Raw genomic sequence first — 18,630 nt, 5'->3', positions numbered from 1 at the left:
GCTCGGTTTCTATAAACAAATTATCAATCGTAACTTTTACGGATAGTTATTAGTTACGTTGTTGGCAGCCGCCAAACCTTCTATTGGCAGTTGTTTCCAAGCAAAGCTGGAAGGGTAGTATCACGTGATCAGCATCTTGTGCTTTACAACCCGTAATAACGATTGTTTTTACGGGAATCGAATCTGGAGCATTAACAATACTCGTTACAAGGGGACATCACACACAAGACTCTCGAGTGCGTTGCCGTCATGCGTACCCTACTTCTTGAACGACAACGTCGTATTGGTACCTTAATGGCCATTTCGTTCCTTACTTGTAGTGCGCGTCAGAAATTAAATCAAACCCAGGAACGTGAGGTATTTAATATAAGACTCAGATGTATTCATTCAGTGATTTTTATGAGCGACGCGTGCGCAGTCACATCGGTACAAAAATAATTTTAAATTGAATTTAAAATTGCGGATACTTTGTGTTAAGATTAACAGTGCACAATGGTGAGCAAGAAATATAACGTGAATGATAAAGATAGAAAAACTGGAAGCAAACACAATCAAATACTTATGTCCATAGTGGGTAAGTCAAAACTCAAACTACAACTTAACATTTAAAAGTGTTTATTATGTAGGAAAATACTATCTTTACCTAAATTTTCTTCCCTCGATCTCCAATTGTTTAAAGATAGAGTATACTCACCGGTAACTAAAATGTCTATGCCCCCCTATTCTAGCTAAAATACTATCAAAACAGCAGATTAGAAAGATAGGCACTAGAAAATGTTTTTTTTTAATTGATCAGCCCATTACCGAATATGTCAAGCAATTGATCAAACGCTCTTTATGTTTATCATATAAGATACCGATTCTTAATTCGTAAAACTAATCATTATAATTATTATTTGCCGCCAGCATTAAACTCTGCAGGGACCAAACTTTTTAAGTGCTTTAATTTTCTAGTTATCAATTTAATTATTATAATTACTATATATGTTAAAAATATTGTGTTTAATAATATTTATTAGTTTGCGAAATGATTCAATTGACGCGTTGCCAAATTATCCCAAATAATATTAACACGTGCTTTTCTAAATATGGATTAGATGATGCAATTAACTTTATAGATAACTCATGGTCTATATGAAATACAATTTATTAATTAGTGGCGGTGGCGGTTGTTGTATGGTTCAACTATATTGTTACGAAGACGGGTTGACTGAAATGTTTCTCGATTTTTCCACAAGCTAGAGACGTTTTCAGTTAGCTGTAAGCTGTGATTTATGGCCATTTCAAGAGAGGCTCTATTACATATTTGCAAATTGTAATTTGAAAATTGTAATTTATAAAATGTTAACATAGTAATTTATAAAATGTTAACAAAGTTTTAGGTAGGCTGAAACAGTTTTTTCATGCAGTTTCAGAACGTGTGTATTCAAGTGGTACAGTTTTTAGAAAACCCGTTTTCAGGCGTTTTCAAGACTAGTTATACCCTTTTGATGAAGGAATATTCTAGAATTTTATAGGTGTGGGACAAGGACGAAGTGATACGCGAGATTGAGGGAAGATCCCGTCTCGAAGCCAGACTGAACACTCTAGAACGCCGTCCGTCAAGGACGGAGCAATGTGCGAAAGAGATAATGAGTACGAAGGTTCTAGAATTGTGCAATCGCTACTCAGTAGCAATCCTGCCTAGAAAGTTCTCAAATCGTTTAAAATTATTCCCAGATATATAAGCGAGCCGAAACGAGACCAATTAAGTCACTTAACAGTGAAGTGATAAAGTGCGAATAGTTAAGACAAGTGAAAAAGTACTGTGTGAAGTGCGTGTATTTGAAGTATCTAGTGACCGTATTTTGTGTGTGATAGTGTATTTATGTGCGTAATTTCCTTTTTTTTGTAAACAAATTCCTCACTGATTTATTTAGAAATAAACCCGTGAAGAGATCTACGGCATTTTCTATCCGATCCCCTTGTTCGTAATGTGTTAAATGAAAGATGCGGAAAGGACCAGGGAAGAGTAAAAAAAAGACTAGCTTTGTCCTGAAGCCGTGCTCACTAAATTCTCACCACCTAAAAGGTGCCCAAGTGGGGAAGCAGGGGTCCATGTGTTCATAAGAAGGGATGGTGCAAGTACTCCCGAACTCCCCTAGCTATTTCTAAAAGCGGATGACCCGGTCTGTGCTGTGTCAAGTATCTTCACAAACTAACAATGGGCGTGGAGAGGCGGACGCAACCGTCATATCGCATGTGCGGATAAGGCTCTGCTGTTACTGCACCCCGCCTAAGGCGATTGTTGGTGGCGCCTTGGGGTTTTAGTGGGTATGGACACGTCCCACATAACCCTCCCACACTAAGCAGTTGCGCCGCGGTATGCGCAATGCATTTCCCCAAAACAAATATATTATTATATGTATGTTAAATGAAGCACTTTATTTGAAGCTGGGAGACAACTGACTTTAATCATTTAAAATATGAGCTTATAACTAACATAAAATTAGGGGTAGTGGGGTTGCGACGCAAACAAAAACTAACTTGTCTAAGGGTTTATAAATCTAAGTGACATTTCAATACAAAATCAGTCGACCTTTTTGACATTATCGGAAACAAGAATGTTGTATTACAATTTATGAGTGTGGAAGAAACTAAATGCGTGCGATAGTTGTTTATATTTTGTTTACGCTTCTAATTATTAGCTAAAATATATATTTGTAACTTAAATGATGTTAGGTTAGCGTTAAGCTGGGAACTGACCAAAGTTACGAGGTGTAATGTAGCATTCGCATCGAGCATGTTACGCTGTGTTCTAAAATCGGCGTAACATGCTCGTCAAAACTCTGTGCTCCACTTTCGCCGCCAGTGTTCACGAGATGTGATAGTGATAATGTTGATATCTTTCATTCTATTTAATTATTGTTTCATCCAAATTAAGAAGAAGAAAAAATGATACTGGACATAAAACTTATTTAAAAACACAGGCGTATGAGGTGGTTTGTTATTGATTACTGGACAGTATAAAACTTTGTACGCAGGTCTCGATTTTGAAGAACTGTTGAATTTAATTGGACCAAAAGTACTTAAAAAAGACACAATTTATAGAAAATCATAATCATGATCACTTGCGACGTGCGACGCGTAATTACTGAACCGCGTAACAGTCAAAGGATTCGCCAAAAAACCGACAGCCGGGTGGAGCACTCAAAGCGAGCAACGAGCGGCTCGTTGCTCGCTGGTTTCCCCGTAACACGACGTACTGACTGCACGAATGCTCGCTGTGTAACATTACATTACATGTTACATTACACCTCGTAACGTTGGTCAGTTCCCACCTTTACACACTTTTTAGGTCTGGACATCAGATTTCTGTTTCATGATCATGTGTCAATCTAAAAGACAGGTAGGATCGGCCTCCTGTGCCTGACTCATGTCGAATTTTTGGGTTTAAGGCAAGACGGTTTCCTCACAATGTTTTCCTTCACTATTCAAGCCAATATAAAATGTGCACTTAGAAAGTCCATTTGTACACAGCCGGATCGAACCTACAACCTGCGACAACGATTCTCATCCAGGGATGAGAATCGCACGCTGAAGCCACTCATCCAACACTGCTCTGTAAACTGTAATTCATGAATATGAATGCAAAAACCTATGGCTATCTAAAACCAAAGAATAACTAGAAAATAAATAATACCCATTAATTTACTAATAGCTGTATTTTCATTATATTTTTTTTATAGAACAGGGGGTGAACGGGCAGGAGGCTCACCTGATGTTAAGTAATACCGCCGCCCATGGACACGATCAATGTTCGGGCTCGCAAATGCTTTTCCGGCCTTTTAAGAATTTGTACGCTCATTTCTTGAAGGGTCCTAAGTCGAATTGGTTCGGAAATACTTCAGTGGACAGCTGGTTCTAGATATCTGTAGGAGCAAGAACACTAGTTACCATAGATAAACCATAATGGATAAGAACCCGATATTTCCTTGGATGACAGGACCGGTCTTAGGCCTACGTCTAGACACTGAATCTTAACCTAACATTTATTTTTTACAGTATGCATGCCAATACTAGCATATGGCACAGCGATGGGCTGGATTTCACCCCACAAAGCCCTGCTGATGGGGGAATCCTCACCCTCAGAGAGACCCCTGACTGAAGAGGAAGTGTCCTGGATGGCTTCCATCATGTTTATTTTCGCACCTATAGCTGTGTTCGTATACGGGGTAGCTGCGGATAAATTTGGACGAAAAAATGCTTTGCTCTGCGCAACTTTGCCTATATCTGTAAGTAAAAATTAGCAGAATAAGAAATGAGCAGTGGCTTCAGCGTGCGACTCTCATCCCTGAGGTCGTAGGTTCGATCCCCGGCTGTGCACCAATGGACTTTCTTTTTATGAGCGCATTTAACATTCCCTCGAACGGTGAAGGAAAACATCGTGAGGAAACCGACATGTCTTAGACCCAAAAAGTCAACGGCGTGTCAGGCACTGGAGACTGATCACCTACTTGCGTATTAAATTGAAAAATGATCATGAAACAGATTCAGAAATCTGAGGCGTAGACCAAAAAGAGGTTGTAGCGCCACTGATTTTTTTTTTTTTTAAGAAATTATAATAAGTTTATATGACGAGAAATGTTTTCGTCAATTTAGTGTTCAAAATATATATTTAGATTATTAGGTCATAGTGAGGATACACCTCATTGGTTTAGTTGTTATATATATTGTATATGGACATATATAAGCTATTAGGTTCATATCAAAAGAATATTTCTTTTACTGAGCAGTATTGACCTAGTGGCTTCAGCGCGCGACTCTCATCCCTGAGGTCGTAGGTTCGATGCCCGGCTGTGCGCATTTGACATTCCCTCGAACAGTGAAGGAAAACATCGTGAGGAAACTGACATGTCTTAGACCCAAAACGTCAACGGCATGTGTTAGGCACTGGCGGCTGATCACCTACTTGCCGATTCAAAAATGATCATGAAACACATTCAGGAATCTGAGGCCCAGACCTAAAAAGGTTGTAGCGCCGCTCTTTTATCCCTTAAAGTCTGTAGGCAAACATATAATTCTGTATAAAACCCACAAAACTTCGAAATAAAACAAACAAATTACTTCATAGGTCGGTTGGGCAGTTAAACTGATATGTGCGCACCCTATAGCGTTGATAGCTGCGCGTGCGCTCATAGGCTTCGGATCAGGTGGAGGCTTTGTCGTATGCCCCCTCTATGTAAAGGAGATCAGCGAAGACAGTATACGAGGAATGACTGGAACATTTATTATATTCTCACAGGTATGTATATCAAGGCTTTATATAATTGACGACTCATTGGTCTAGTGGTTAGTATCCCTGACTGCAAATCCATGGGTCCCGGGTTCGATCCCCGGCTGAGACGAACATCGATGTGATGAGCATTTGGTGTTGTGCTTAGGTCTTGGGTATTTAAATATGTTTTTATATATCTATAATATGTATGTATATTCGTTGCCTAGTACCCATAACACAAGCTTCACCAGCTTAGCAAGGGACTAGGTCAATTGGTGTGAATTGTCTTTTAAAAAAACAAAAAAATATATATATATATTGTTTTTTGTTATATTTTGTTATATGCTATAAACAATTACTGCTATAATTATGTCAGAATATTAAATTCTTAATACTTAAAGTATTCAACATAAAAATACTTTACCAAAAGTGTCTGACATACCATAACCGGCCCACCGCTTGCAACTCTATAAATCGCAAATTCTGCCCCACATGGAGTACTGTTATCACCTCTGGCCGAGAGCTCCAGTACCAGCTCCTTCCACTTGACCGTATTCAACGAAGACCGATTCGAATTGTCAACGACCAGTCACTTTCCGTGCGGCTTGATCCCTTGGCGTTGCGTAGAGATGTGGGTCTCTCTGCATCTTCTACCGCATTTACCATGGAGAGTGTTCAGAGGCGGTGTTCGGACTAATACATGCAGTTGAGTTTCATTTTCGGACGTCAAGGAAAAATGGTAAAAAATACCATCCGTATCACCTCGACATCCGTTGTTCAGGAACTGAGCATTGCTTAAGGCAGTTTTAGCCGCGCACCACCAATATGTGGAACCAGATGCCCACCATTGGTTCGGAAATACTGAAGTATAATTCAAGTTAGGGTCCTTCAAGAAAGAGGGTAGCAATTCTTAAAAAGCCGGCAACGCACTTGCGAGCCTCCTGCCCGTTTGCCCCCCGTTCTATAAAAAAAATCAAGATGTATTTTTTTGTGAATAAATAAATAAAATTATAAAAATTCATATACACAGTCTTTCCGAAGTAGAGAGCAATATCTTCCCGAAGTAACCTGTGATACTTCAAAAGCTGTTTCCTTCTTAAAAAGGAAAACCTTATAAATCATCAAGGATTTAAGATATATCATACAGATAGATGCCAAAGTGTAGGCCGTTCACCTCACCGTCGAACCTCGCCTATTCTTCCATTACACTGAGTGCTCGATTTAGCAAAAGGGAATGTTTGCGTCGAGTTATATTTATCGTATAATTTCTTTCAATGAATACAAAGGATTATGCTTATACCTGACAACGAAAATTTCTTCTTTGAAAATGATTTCTTTGAATTAATTCTTCGGTTGAACGCGGTTCGCAGGAACCGCTCGATTTATTATTAAGAAACGCCGCCAAAAGCAGCGAAGCATAAATTAAATAGCAACGCCTTCGCAAGCCCTTTGGCATTGAGTGTCCATGGGCGGCGGTATCACTTAACATCAGGTGAGCCATCAGGTGTGCCTCCTGTAACATTAAAAAAAAGGGTGCGTGTACTTATGTACGCGCGTAAGAAGTTATACTTGGCTTTCTTTAATTTTTTAAATATTAAATAATAAATATTTAACGTTAATAATTTAATAATATTTAATATTTAGTATATTAATATTAATAATAATAATAATTATTATTTTATTATATTATTCATTAAATTTAATAACTAGGTATGTTGCATAACCTTTTAACTAAGTAACAATAGGTCTTTGTGAAAAAGCAATGCTAAATTTCTTTGAAAAAATAATTAAAACTCCTTTATTTTTTTAAAAGGTACTACAAAGGTCATTATGGTCATTCAAAATTCTTGGCATAGCTGCTAACTTCACGCATATTCTATTTCTTTAAACTTAACCTGTTAAATAAATTATTTTTTATTTCATTATTTCAAGATTAATTTAGCTTTTAAGAATAAAGTCGTACTGATTTTTCAACCCTTTAATTTTTTTTTAATTATCCAGAGCATGTTTTTGCAGACAGTTGGAAATCTTGTCGTCTTCATCTTAGGTGACCTGTTGCCATTTAATACAGTATTATGGATTCTACTGGCAATACCATTGGTACACTTCTGTATATTGTTGCGGCTACCGGAGACGCCATCGTACCTAGTCAAATGTGGGAAAAATGAGGTATGGAAATTTTCATATAAATTTTTGATATTGTCCCAGTATTTTCGTTTTTGAATAAGGGGTGTATCGTGGGGGTACCTAACTTTCTGTTTTAAGATTCTGAATTCGCCCTCTTTTGAATGGTATTGCACCTACCATGCTTTTCTGGTGTTTCGGCAATAATTCACTTTGGCGCAAAAAGGCAGCCTTCCTCGTCACTATGACGTGGGCAGCATAAGAAATGAATTTAGGATAGGATGTGAAGAGGAATCTGTTCCGAGAAACAATTTCTGTTCCAAAATATACAGGAATACAGAAATGGTTTATGAACCATTTTGGAACTCCGTTACAATTGGGTTTTTGAAAAAAAAAAATGTTTTTTTTTATGTATTTTAAAACTTTATTATTAATAATATTGATGTTTAATGCAACAAACTTAAAAAAATTTTCAATTAATTATAAACAATTAAAAATTGATGAAATTTAAATAAAAATCACGTGACTATAAACGCGCCATGAATGATCGATCACCATGTTGTGACGTCATAATGTTAAAGCAATTTAACAGTACAGCGTTTACGGCTATTAATATATATATATATATATATAAATATATTTATATATATATATATAAAGTATATTTAATATATTAAATATTAATATTAATTAACAAAATTAAATAGATCAAAACACTGTATTTATTATTTTTCTATCAACTGCAATGAGTGAAAACTAACATTATGACGTCACACGCGCTCGGGTTTGTTCGGCGTGTTTTCGGTACTGGATTCAAAAATTATTTATTATTTTGAAATAACTTTTGAATTATTGCGAAAAAAATAAAAAAATAGTTTTGTTATAAAACCAACATTATATAAGATCTTTCCCTTAATCACAATGTTTTTTTTTTTCAAAAACCCAATTCTGTTCCATTTTTACTTTCTTGCCAATTTTTGATTTCTGGTCGAAATTAAGTTGGTATATCTATGTTAACAGGAAGCAGCCAAAGTGTTGGGTTGGCTCCGGTCGTTTCCACAAACAGACAAATCTATAAGTGACGAGGTGGACCGACTGATCATTGAACAGACTACATCGGAACTGAAGTTCTCACCTAAACTGTTATGTAAGTTTTTTTGACGTGATAACGTCTTTAAAATCGTTTTAGTCGGGTGACATGTTCAGAAACTTGTGTCACACCAAAACCTCACGAGCGCGATCGCAGGTATAACGAGAGAGAGACCGACCGATCTCCCGTCTCATCTCGAGCGCTGCCAGTCATTCCGTGAATGTATGTAGAAAAATGTATATCATAGTCGAATAAGTAAACTTGTCATTTTACACCCGAAATTTATCATCAAAAGTGTGAATAAAACGATAGATGTAATTTAAAATTTGAAAAAATTGTTATCTTCATTAATTCCTTACTTCCCAAAAACTTATATCACCAATAAGACGTTATCACGTAAACATCTCGATCGTAAACCTACTTTACAAACAACCAATATTTTTTTTATTAAGATAAAGCTTGCCAACGCTCGGCACACTGACACATCTTTATAATAATATTTATTGTGACAAGCACTTAAAGGCAAACATGACATACATATAGAGATCATAACCTATTATTAAACAAAACAAACACTACAAAAAAAAACAATTACTAATCAAAGAAAAAATTCAAATTACAAAAAACTAAACAAAAATCCACTTTACAGTGTGAGCGGAGCAACTATGTATCTCAAACTCAAACTCAAACTCAAAATATCTTTATTCAAGTGGATAACCAAGTACACTTTTGAATCGTCAAGTTAAATTAATCATAAATTTACTTTTACTACCAGTTCGCAAGTCAAGGGCGTAGAGCGGGTAAGAAGAACTGGCAAGAAACTTTCCGCCACTCTTTTTAATCGCCAAGTATTGTCATACAAATTGTTATATGCTTTGTATATCCAGACCTAGCTCGTTTATAAGAATGCTTAATCTGGACATCGGTAAGCTTTGAGTTATGTACTTAAACTTTGTAACAGCGTGGTATGATGAGCTACGGGAGGCAAAACGTTACGTTTAAATATTTTTTCATCTATTGAGTGTAAATTCACACCATAAATACCATTTATAGATAATTTAGCAACTCAACAAACCACTCGTATTACTATATTAAGAGCGTACAACATATCCTTAGACGTATAAGCCGCGATATGTTCCACAAGGGTTTTTGTTTTGCGACATAGTCGCGTTGTTATAAGTATACCTATAGAATCAAGCATATTAACTTTATGGTGTGTATTAAATAATTTACTTTGAATTATACAACAACATTACCTACCGATGCCAAGTTTATGCATTTTTTACATGAGTTTGATATCAACAAATCAATAAATCAGTATTGATGACAGATTGTAGTGTTTTGAATAATCGCTGGGGATATTGTAAAACTTAAGATGGGTGGACTAAAGGGTGACACTCATTAAATAATTATCAGTGGTCAAACGTAAAGAGGGATCGTATCACAACTCTGTGATAGGACTGCTGTAGTCCCATCACAAACTAACGCAACGCACCATAGTTTCGTTTACTACAGTAAAAAATACCCTCACAAAACGAAAAAGAAAGTTTGATTTTTTTTAAAGGCTGGATCAAACCTCTATATATCACAGGCATCCCATCATCCCATTTGTCCCTCCTTTCAGAAGAACGCGTTTTGGCCAAAACTCATCGATATCCAGATTGAGCGTTCTGATAAACGAGCTAGGTCTGGATATCCATAGTGCTCCCCTTACACTTTGAAATCGATTTTTCTTTTTGTTTATTTTTTTATCTCTCCGCGTTTTTTATTTTTCTTGTATAGTAGACCGAGGCGAATCGGATCACTTTTTCTTTGAGGTTGAGTAAATCATACTAAAGTGCTATATAATGTTATTTTTATTGATAAAATCGTAAGAAGTAACAATTACCTATGAAATAAATATTTGAAAACTTAAATCATACATATATTCTCTTAATTAGCTATTAAAAACTAAAAAAAGGAAAATATCCGATTCGCCCCAACTCTCGGGGTGAATCGGATCGTGCACAAAATATAACAAAATTTTAAGGTATAGTGTTAAATAACTTTGGAATCGGTAAAAATATATAATAATAAGATCAATTTTAATTATTGGCACATAATTCACATATATATTATGGTCCTTTTTTTCTGTTAGCTCGTGAACGGTACTGAAAAACTCTTACCCCTTGGCCACAGTCACCTGCGGCGCGGTTTGCGGTGCGGTTTGCGGCGCGCAAAGCGGTGAGCGGTAAAAACAAATTGAGCAAATTGTATGAAGTATGCCACAGCTATCGGCGACGCGCATTGCGGTGCGACCTGCGGCGCGGTGGCTACCCGCGCGTCGGCGGCGGCGGACGGCCTGCGCGACGTGCGAGTGAAACAAATGCACTCGGGAGTATCGAGGCGGCCACAGCTCAGAGCGGCGCGCGCAGCGGCAGAGGTGGACGCATTTAGCATCGCGCGACCAAAACAAATAATTTTGTTTTTATCGCGCATTGAGCTCATATAAAATAATGGATACAGAACAATTTATTAGTGAAATACTGAGTAGACCAGCAATATGGATGTCAAAACATCCACATCATAAATATAGGCATGTTATAAAAAAATTGCGGGACGAAATAAAACTAATAAAACTAACTAATATACTCTAAATACGTCCACCGCTGATGCCGCCGCGGTCGAGCTGTGGCATACCACCGCAAACCGCGCCTCTCGCAGCCCCTCTTGCCGCGCCGCGCTCCACACCGCCAGAAACTGTGGCCAAGCTCTTACCCCTTGGCCACAGTCACCTGCGGCGCGGTTTGCGGCGCGTTTTGCGGCGCGCAAAGCGGCGAGCGGCAAAAACAAATTGAGCAAATTGTATGAAGTATGCCACAGCTATCGGCGACGCGCATTGCGGTGCGACCTGCGGCGCGGTGGCTACCCGCGCGTCGGCGGCGGCGACGGTCTGCGCGGCGTGCGAGTGAAACAAATGCACTCGGGAGTATCGAGGCGGCCACAGCTCAGAGCGGCGCGCGCAGCGGCAGAGGTGGACGCATTTAGCATCGCGCGACCAAAACAAATAATTTTGTTTTTATCGCGCATTGAGCTCATATAAAATAATGGATACAGAACAATTTATTAGTGAAATACTGAGTAGACCAGCAATATGGATGTCAAAACATCCACATCATAAATATAGGCATGTTGTAAAAAATTGTGGGACGAAATAAAACTAACTAATATACTCTAAATACGTCCACCGCTGATGCCGCCGCGGTCGCAGCTAGTCGAGCTGTGGCATATCACCGCACACCGCGCCTCTCGCAGACCCTCTCGCCGCGCCGCGCTCCACACCGCCAGAAACTGTGGCCAAGCTCTTAGCAGCTTTACGCAAGGTCAACTCTTTGTTCTGGACTTAATTTACAGCCTCTTTCATTTTTTCTTGACACCATTCTCCGGTGGTCATGAAATAAATATGAATCAATAACCTCAAACATTTAATAAATCAGTTTAAAAGTATCATCCAATTCGCCCCTAAGGATATGATCCGATTAGCCCCATAATTAAGACTTTTGAAATAAATATGTTAGACGTTAACCTCTAAGATTATACTTAAAAGCGAATTGGTTCTTCAATATTAACACCTTGCTTAGGAATATAAACCAAAGTAGTTAAATTTTAAGACAAATCCGTCATATGACACAAAGAAAACGTAAGTACGTAACCTTAGATGAGCGCCAAATTGCGTCACACACAAAAAACCGAGTGGCTGACGAGCGGCATTACCACTGATCCACAAGCCCAATCGAAATACTGCTTATGTCGGGAGGTGCTCAGTAAATGGAGAGACATAAAACGCCGGTTGAGTGCGTTCTATGTGAATGTGATATTTGAATTATCAACACATTTCTAATTTTGATCCGATTCGCCCTGTGATCCGATTCGCCTCGGTCTACCCTACAATGTATAACAGTGTGCCGATCGTTTGCAAGCTTTTATAAATAAATAAACAGCAAATTTATATTTCTTAGTATGTTTTACAAGGTAAACAAAATAATTGTATCAAACCCAATTTTATTAAGCAATCATCTTTTTACAAACAAGTCTAGTTCTGAGAAGCTTCGAAGGTGACGCTCCAATTCCGCAAACAAACAAATAATTTTATTGTACCAATTGAGTGACCCCTGCCACAGAACATTGTCCTTGATATCAAAACTCATCATTTTCAATTTGTCCGCATATTAATTCAATGTTTGTTATTCGTATTGGGTCAAATGTCAAATCTACAATTGCGCTGTTCAACTGTTACAGCACAAATACATTTTTTTCCTGTATCGTAACGGCTATTATGAATTTGTTATGTAGACAATGTTACACATAGTTTCTGAACTTTCATGAAAAGGGTTCTGGGACATGAAGGTTTCGGTTTGGAAGGCTTTCTTTGGCTGAATGTTACGATATTTGAATGCGCCTACCGAATCTGATTTAGTCGAGGTTCGATTCCCAGGTGCTCTGTGTTTTTTGTTTCCGCTTGCAAAATACAGAAGATCTAGATCTGTATATAATCTATTTTTATCTCACCTATTACGTACGTAAGGTAACTAATAAGGTTATTCGATAGATATTTCAATAAAAACTTAAAGATAATTAAAAGACACAAAGTAACAACGAACTTGTTCTTTTAAAATAGATCTTTTAACCATTAGGGTAACGTGCTATCCTGGTGGTTAAGTGTACGATTGTTAAACTTTGTGGAAATATATTTACCTTTTTAACTTCGCATTTAAGTAAAACTTGCTCGGAAGCAAAACATAGTGGGGAAACTGGGAAGGGTCAGGCAAAAATTCGACAACAGACAAGACACACAAGGCTCACTGACATGCTTTTAAAATAAGCAAGAGCACACAGAAATTTCTATTAGAAAATATAAGCAAGAATGTGTATAAACGAATACAATTAATCCAATACTGCCCGTAATATCGTTGGGGTCGTATTTCTCCCCACTCTTCTTGTAAGCAAAGCTTTCAAAAATAGTACATAAACGTTTCTATTTTTTTTGTAGGAATACTCGAAAATGCATTTCGTTTTCAAGCATAGACAAGTAAATAATTACTATTGACGTAACGTAATCACCAAATAAGTAAATCAAAGACCCCCCCCCCCCCCATAGTGATTACGAACGGCCCCATTTTAACATGTTAGCTTTTGCTATCTTTTATATATAAAAATGAAACCCGTTTTCCGTTGTCACGACATAACATGAAAACGGCTTGACCGATTTGTCTGATTCTTTTTTTATAATATTCCTTGAAGTACGAGGATGGTTCTTACGGAGAGAAAAATTCAAAAAAATTGAGTGAAAAAGTCTAAAAACAACACTCCTATATTCCCATACAAAATATACGTAATAATATTTAAAGGCAATTTGAACTTTAATACCATATTATAAAGTTCAAGTGTTAGTGGAGGGGTTCCGGGAAGGTAAATTTTTATTTTTTGACATAATGTTTTTGTTGTATTATCAACTTTCTTTTTTTTATCTTACTAGCTAGACCGGTGTCCCGAATAGCAGAATAAGTATTAAAAAAAAAAAAAAGAATCGACTGTTAGGCGGTACGATGTTCGCCAGGCCAGCTAGTAGTTTATAAAATGTTATAAAGTCAAAATGCATTTGTTTCAGTTGCCGACAAAACAGCCCTAAAGGCTTTTTGGGTAGCCCTCATAGTGAACCTAACTCGAGAGTTCTGTGGATGTATAGCGGTCTTGGTCTACGCAAGTCATATTTTTGCTGAAGCTGGAAAGGATCCCGATTCCAGTATTGCTTTATCACCAAACAAGCAATCGATTTTGTTGGCTTCAGTGCAGATAATAGGATCGTTTCTGGCCTGTCAGCTTGTAGATAGAACTGGGAGAAAGGTGATTTAATGCTTTTGGTATTCTGAATTCTTCATTAACAAGTTCTTATATCCTGGATTAGAATATAAGGAATTCCAGTTCATCATTAAACTGACGTGATCGACTAATAGCTAACTTTATAACTACGTATATACCTACTTAGGTATCGATACAAAAATTCAAAGAAACCCAACTGAAAAACGTTTTTCAGGATCTTGGGAAAACTTTTCCATTTGACACTTCACAGACACTATCGCAATATATGTATTTTTTTATAAGAAACAGGAGGCTCATCTGATGTTAAGTGATACTGCCGCCCATGGACACTCAATGCCAGAGGGCTCGCAAGTGCGTTGCCGGTCTTTAAAGTAATGGTACGCTCTTTTCTTGAAAGTTGAATTGGTTCGGAAATACTTCAGTGGGCAGTTGGTTCCACATAGTAGTGGTGCACGGCAAAAAGGCCAGCAATGCACTCGCGAGCCCTCTGGCATTGAGAGTGTCCATGGGCGGCGGATCACTTAACATCAGGTGAGCCACCTGCCCGTTTGCCCCCTGTTCTATAAAAAAAATGCCGTAAGAAACGCTCAGTTGTGGAACGCGGACGTCGAGGTGATACGGGTGGAATTTCCATTCTACCTCGACGTTAGATGGTGTAGGTTGTCTGATTTTTCTTCCTAGGCAAGCAGGCTTTATACTTCAGTTGGTTTTCTTTCAGCCTTTGCTAGCAGTAACAAGCGTGGTAGCTGGCTTCAGTATGTGCCTTCTAGGGGTATGGTTTTACCTCCAAAGCATCAGTGTTGCCCTCCCTGGCTGGCTGCCCATCGCTGCTTTATGTTGTTGCATATTTGCAGACGCGTCTGGGTTACAACCTCTACCATTCGTCATTATGACCGAGATGTTTAGCTTTCAGGTATTATTGGTATTTTTAGAATGATAAGTATTTAATGAATAATCTCAAAAAAATCTAAACAACACGCAATATATTTAGTTTAAAAAAGGCACTTGTGTATATAACTTCAGGTAATATATTAATAGCGGAACTCGAAATTGAACCTAGAATTGGATAATTGTATACCTATTTAGTTCATCTAGACTTAGACTTTATGGGGGGTAGTTTGTTTTAAAAGGGGGTCGCAGTCTGTTGAAAAATAAATACAAACTACATACCTATAGGTACAAAAGTTTCGTATTTAAAGAATTAATAATTATAGTGTAGTGCGTGAACTAAATTATAATTTTACAGTGACGGGGTCGCAAGACTGTTTTACTTAAGTTTTTTGGCTTTTTCGTGGGTCGCGACATTAAATGGTTGAAAACGATCTAGAGACTTTCATGTTTAATGTCCTATTATGCATTTAAATTAAGTTATTAACCTTAAAATATAGGCATATTATGTAGTCGTGTTTTTACCTTACCATCTTTGTCAACAGCTTCGAGGCACAGTAGCAACATTGATAATGGCGATATCACTTGGCACAGACTTCGCTCTGCTCAAATTATTCGCCCCACTCAACAATTGCATAGGATATCATTCTACTTTCTGGATTTTTAGCTTTATATGTCTGTCTAACGTATTTTATTTGATATTATGCGTTCCTGAGACCAAAATGAGAAATCTAGAAGACATTTATGCAGATTTAGAAGGCAGGAGAAGAAAGAAGAAACATGTTGAAGCTAATGTATAGATATTTTAAGATTAAGGTTTAGCCGATATACAATTGTATGTTAATATATTTTTACATAGTACTGGGTATAGAGACCGCTTCTAACTCCGAAAATATCCCCTGAGGTCGTAGGTTCGATTCCCAGCTGTGCACCAATGGATTTTCTTTCTATGTGCATTTAACATTTGAACGATGAAGGGAAAAATCGTGAGGAATCTAACTTGCCTTAGACCCTTGCCGCCCTGGACACTCTCAATGGAGCAAGTGCGTTGTAGGTCTTTTAAGAATTGCTCGTTTCTTGAAGGATCCTAAGTCGAATTGGTATTTCTGTGTTCCAAAAACATACAAACATAATAAAGTATTTTTTTTTCAATTAACTTACATTGAGTTGCGATCTTTTATTCCCAGTATACCCCATGTGGGCTTTTGTAAATTGGAGGCTTCGACTCTTTAACTTAATTATTCAGATAGCTCTCTGCTCAGTTCTAGTTATTAAACAGTACATTTATTTTTCTTTATTTAAGAAAATATGTAGTTATGTTAGTACGAAGAGCAACGTTTCCTGCAATGCCATAAATGCCAAAATAATAAATAGACCAGTGCAGATAGCCTTTAAAATAAATAAAAAGTGAAAAAAATTACAGTAGGATGAAACCCATTAGAAAAGCAGGGGAATATGATCAAAATGAAAGGAAAAATAAATTACGGTCGATCTGAGGTCGGGAAGGGGTAGGGGGGGAGTTTTAAGGGTAAAAAACGGTTTATCTCGATTTCCGGCAAAACTACAAGTCCTATCGAAGAAAGTTAAATGGTAAAGTTGGAGGTAATAAAAAGATCTAAAACTTTTGTATTCACACATTTTTCACATAACCTCAAAATTTATGTGAAAAATTCAAAAAACCAAGTTTTTGGTTTTTTATTTTTATCTTTAACAAAAATAAATTTTTTTTAACGAAATTTGGTGAAAACTTACCTTTCTATGTCCCAAATACACTGTAATTTATTTGATTAAAAATATTTATTTGTTCACCTTATTTTGAATTAATATCGAAAAAACACCCTAATTTTCAATCGAAAATTCTGACGTCAAAATTTCAGCTTTTTTCAAAAAGTTGGTGTGATTTCAGTTCGTTGAAATCTCTTCTTTCCTATGGTAAAAAAAAATATATATATTACCATAGTAAATCTTCTCAGAAAACGCAAAAAATCGTATGCAGTAACGCCCAGACCTGTCATCCCCTTCCCTACTTCTCTATGAATCTTCTTTAAATTATAATCAGATGCCTATTTATTACTATTTTAAGATAACTTATATATACCTGAGTGACCTTAAAAAAAATTTAGCCTTTAGATGGGCTAAAATTTTCGTATTTCATAGAGAAGTAAGGAAGGGTATGACAGGTCTGGGCGTTACTGCATACGATTTTTTGCGTTTTCTGAGAAGATTTACTATGGTAATATATATATTTTTTTTTACCATAGGAAAGTAGAGATTTCAACGAACTGAAAGCACACCAACTTTTTGAAAAAAGCTGAAATTTTGACGTCAGAATTTTCGATTGAAAATTAGGGTGTTTTTTCGATATTAATTCAAAATAAGGTGAACAAATAAATATTTTTAATCAAATAAATTACAGTGTATTTGGGACATAGAAAGGTAAGTTTTCACCAAATTTCGTTAAAAAAAATTATTTTTGTTAAAGATAAAAATAAAAAACCAAAAACTTGGTTTTTTGAATTTTTCACATAAATTTTGAGGTTATGTGAAAAATGTGTGAATACAAAAGTTTTAGATCTTTTTATTACCTCCAACTTTACCATTTAACTTTCTTCGATAGGACTTGTAGTTTTGCCGGAAATCGAGATAAACCGTTTTTTACCCTTAAAACTCCCCCCCTACCCCTTCCCGACCTCAGATCGACCGTAATTTATTTTTCCTTTCATTTTGATCATATTCCCCTGCTTTTCTAATGGGTTTCATCCTACTGTAATTTTTTTAGGTTTCAAAAATTATCGGCACTGGTCTAAAATAAATACTTCATGACAGAAATATGGTAGGGAGTTCTTGTGTAACTAGATAACAATACAATTAAGTGTATCCTCGTTGTAAAATATGTAAACCTCTTGGTGTTAAATTGGTTATAGCTAATTTTAAATAATTTCTGTAATTTAAGAGCAAAGTTGAGACTTATGTGCTAACGTGGGGAGAACTATAATCCTTGATTAGTTAATGTACTGTCATTTCACCGTGTTGCTCAAACCATTATACAGTGAGACATTCAAATCAAAATTTCAACCAATTCCAAAATCAAGGGTGTATAGCGGGAGAACTGGCTGAATAAATGGCAATAATTTATTTATAATGTAAATATAGTATAAATAATAAAACACAATTCAATTAAAGGAAATTTACTTGATAATAAATAACTAGAAGTATACAAAAGCTGTTTTTGTTATTTTCATTTTTTACAAATTTTCATATTCTTACGACACAATAACAACAATTCTGTGTAAAATGTTGCCATTAACCAAATTTAGGGAGAAATTTAAAACAGAATTGATGCCATACACTTAAATAAAGACTAGTGAACGTTTAATATATGTAGGTACAGAAAATGAAGTACTAATACTAT

General features: G+C 36.6%; 1 protein-coding gene across 1 annotated transcript; it reads left to right on the top strand.

The window, feature by feature from the left end:
• Positions 1-285: 285 nt before the first annotated feature.
• Positions 286-16,591, top strand: LOC125059781 (facilitated trehalose transporter Tret1-like). The gene is made up of 8 exons (XM_047664337.1): positions 286-574; positions 4,045-4,274; positions 5,114-5,284; positions 7,274-7,426; positions 8,402-8,528; positions 14,119-14,354; positions 15,049-15,243; positions 15,764-16,591. The coding sequence occupies exons 1-8, from the start codon at positions 493-495 to the stop codon at positions 16,016-16,018; spliced, it is 1,449 nt and encodes a 482-aa protein (XP_047520293.1). The 5' UTR covers positions 286-492; the 3' UTR covers positions 16,019-16,591.
• Positions 16,592-18,630: the final 2,039 nt, after the last annotated feature.

This window comes from Pieris napi, chromosome 20 (assembly GCF_905475465.1).
Source record: "Pieris napi chromosome 20, ilPieNapi1.2, whole genome shotgun sequence".
Lineage (NCBI taxonomy): Eukaryota > Metazoa > Arthropoda > Insecta > Lepidoptera > Pieridae > Pieris > Pieris napi.
Note: the sequence above shows the minus strand (reverse complement) of the source record. Positions and strands in the feature narration are given on the sequence as shown.

Excerpts from the sequence above, each read along its gene's own strand:
- LOC125059781 (XM_047664337.1), top strand. The coding sequence starts at position 493 with ATGGTGAGCAAGAAATATAACGTGAATGATAAAGATAGAAAAACTGGA. Across the intron at positions 8,529-14,118 it reads GTTCTCACCTAAACTGTTAT|TTGCCGACAAAACAGCCCTA; the intron begins GTAAGTTTTTTT and ends CATTTGTTTCAG. Across the intron at positions 14,355-15,048 it reads TAGATAGAACTGGGAGAAAG|CCTTTGCTAGCAGTAACAAG; the intron begins GTGATTTAATGC and ends GTTTTCTTTCAG.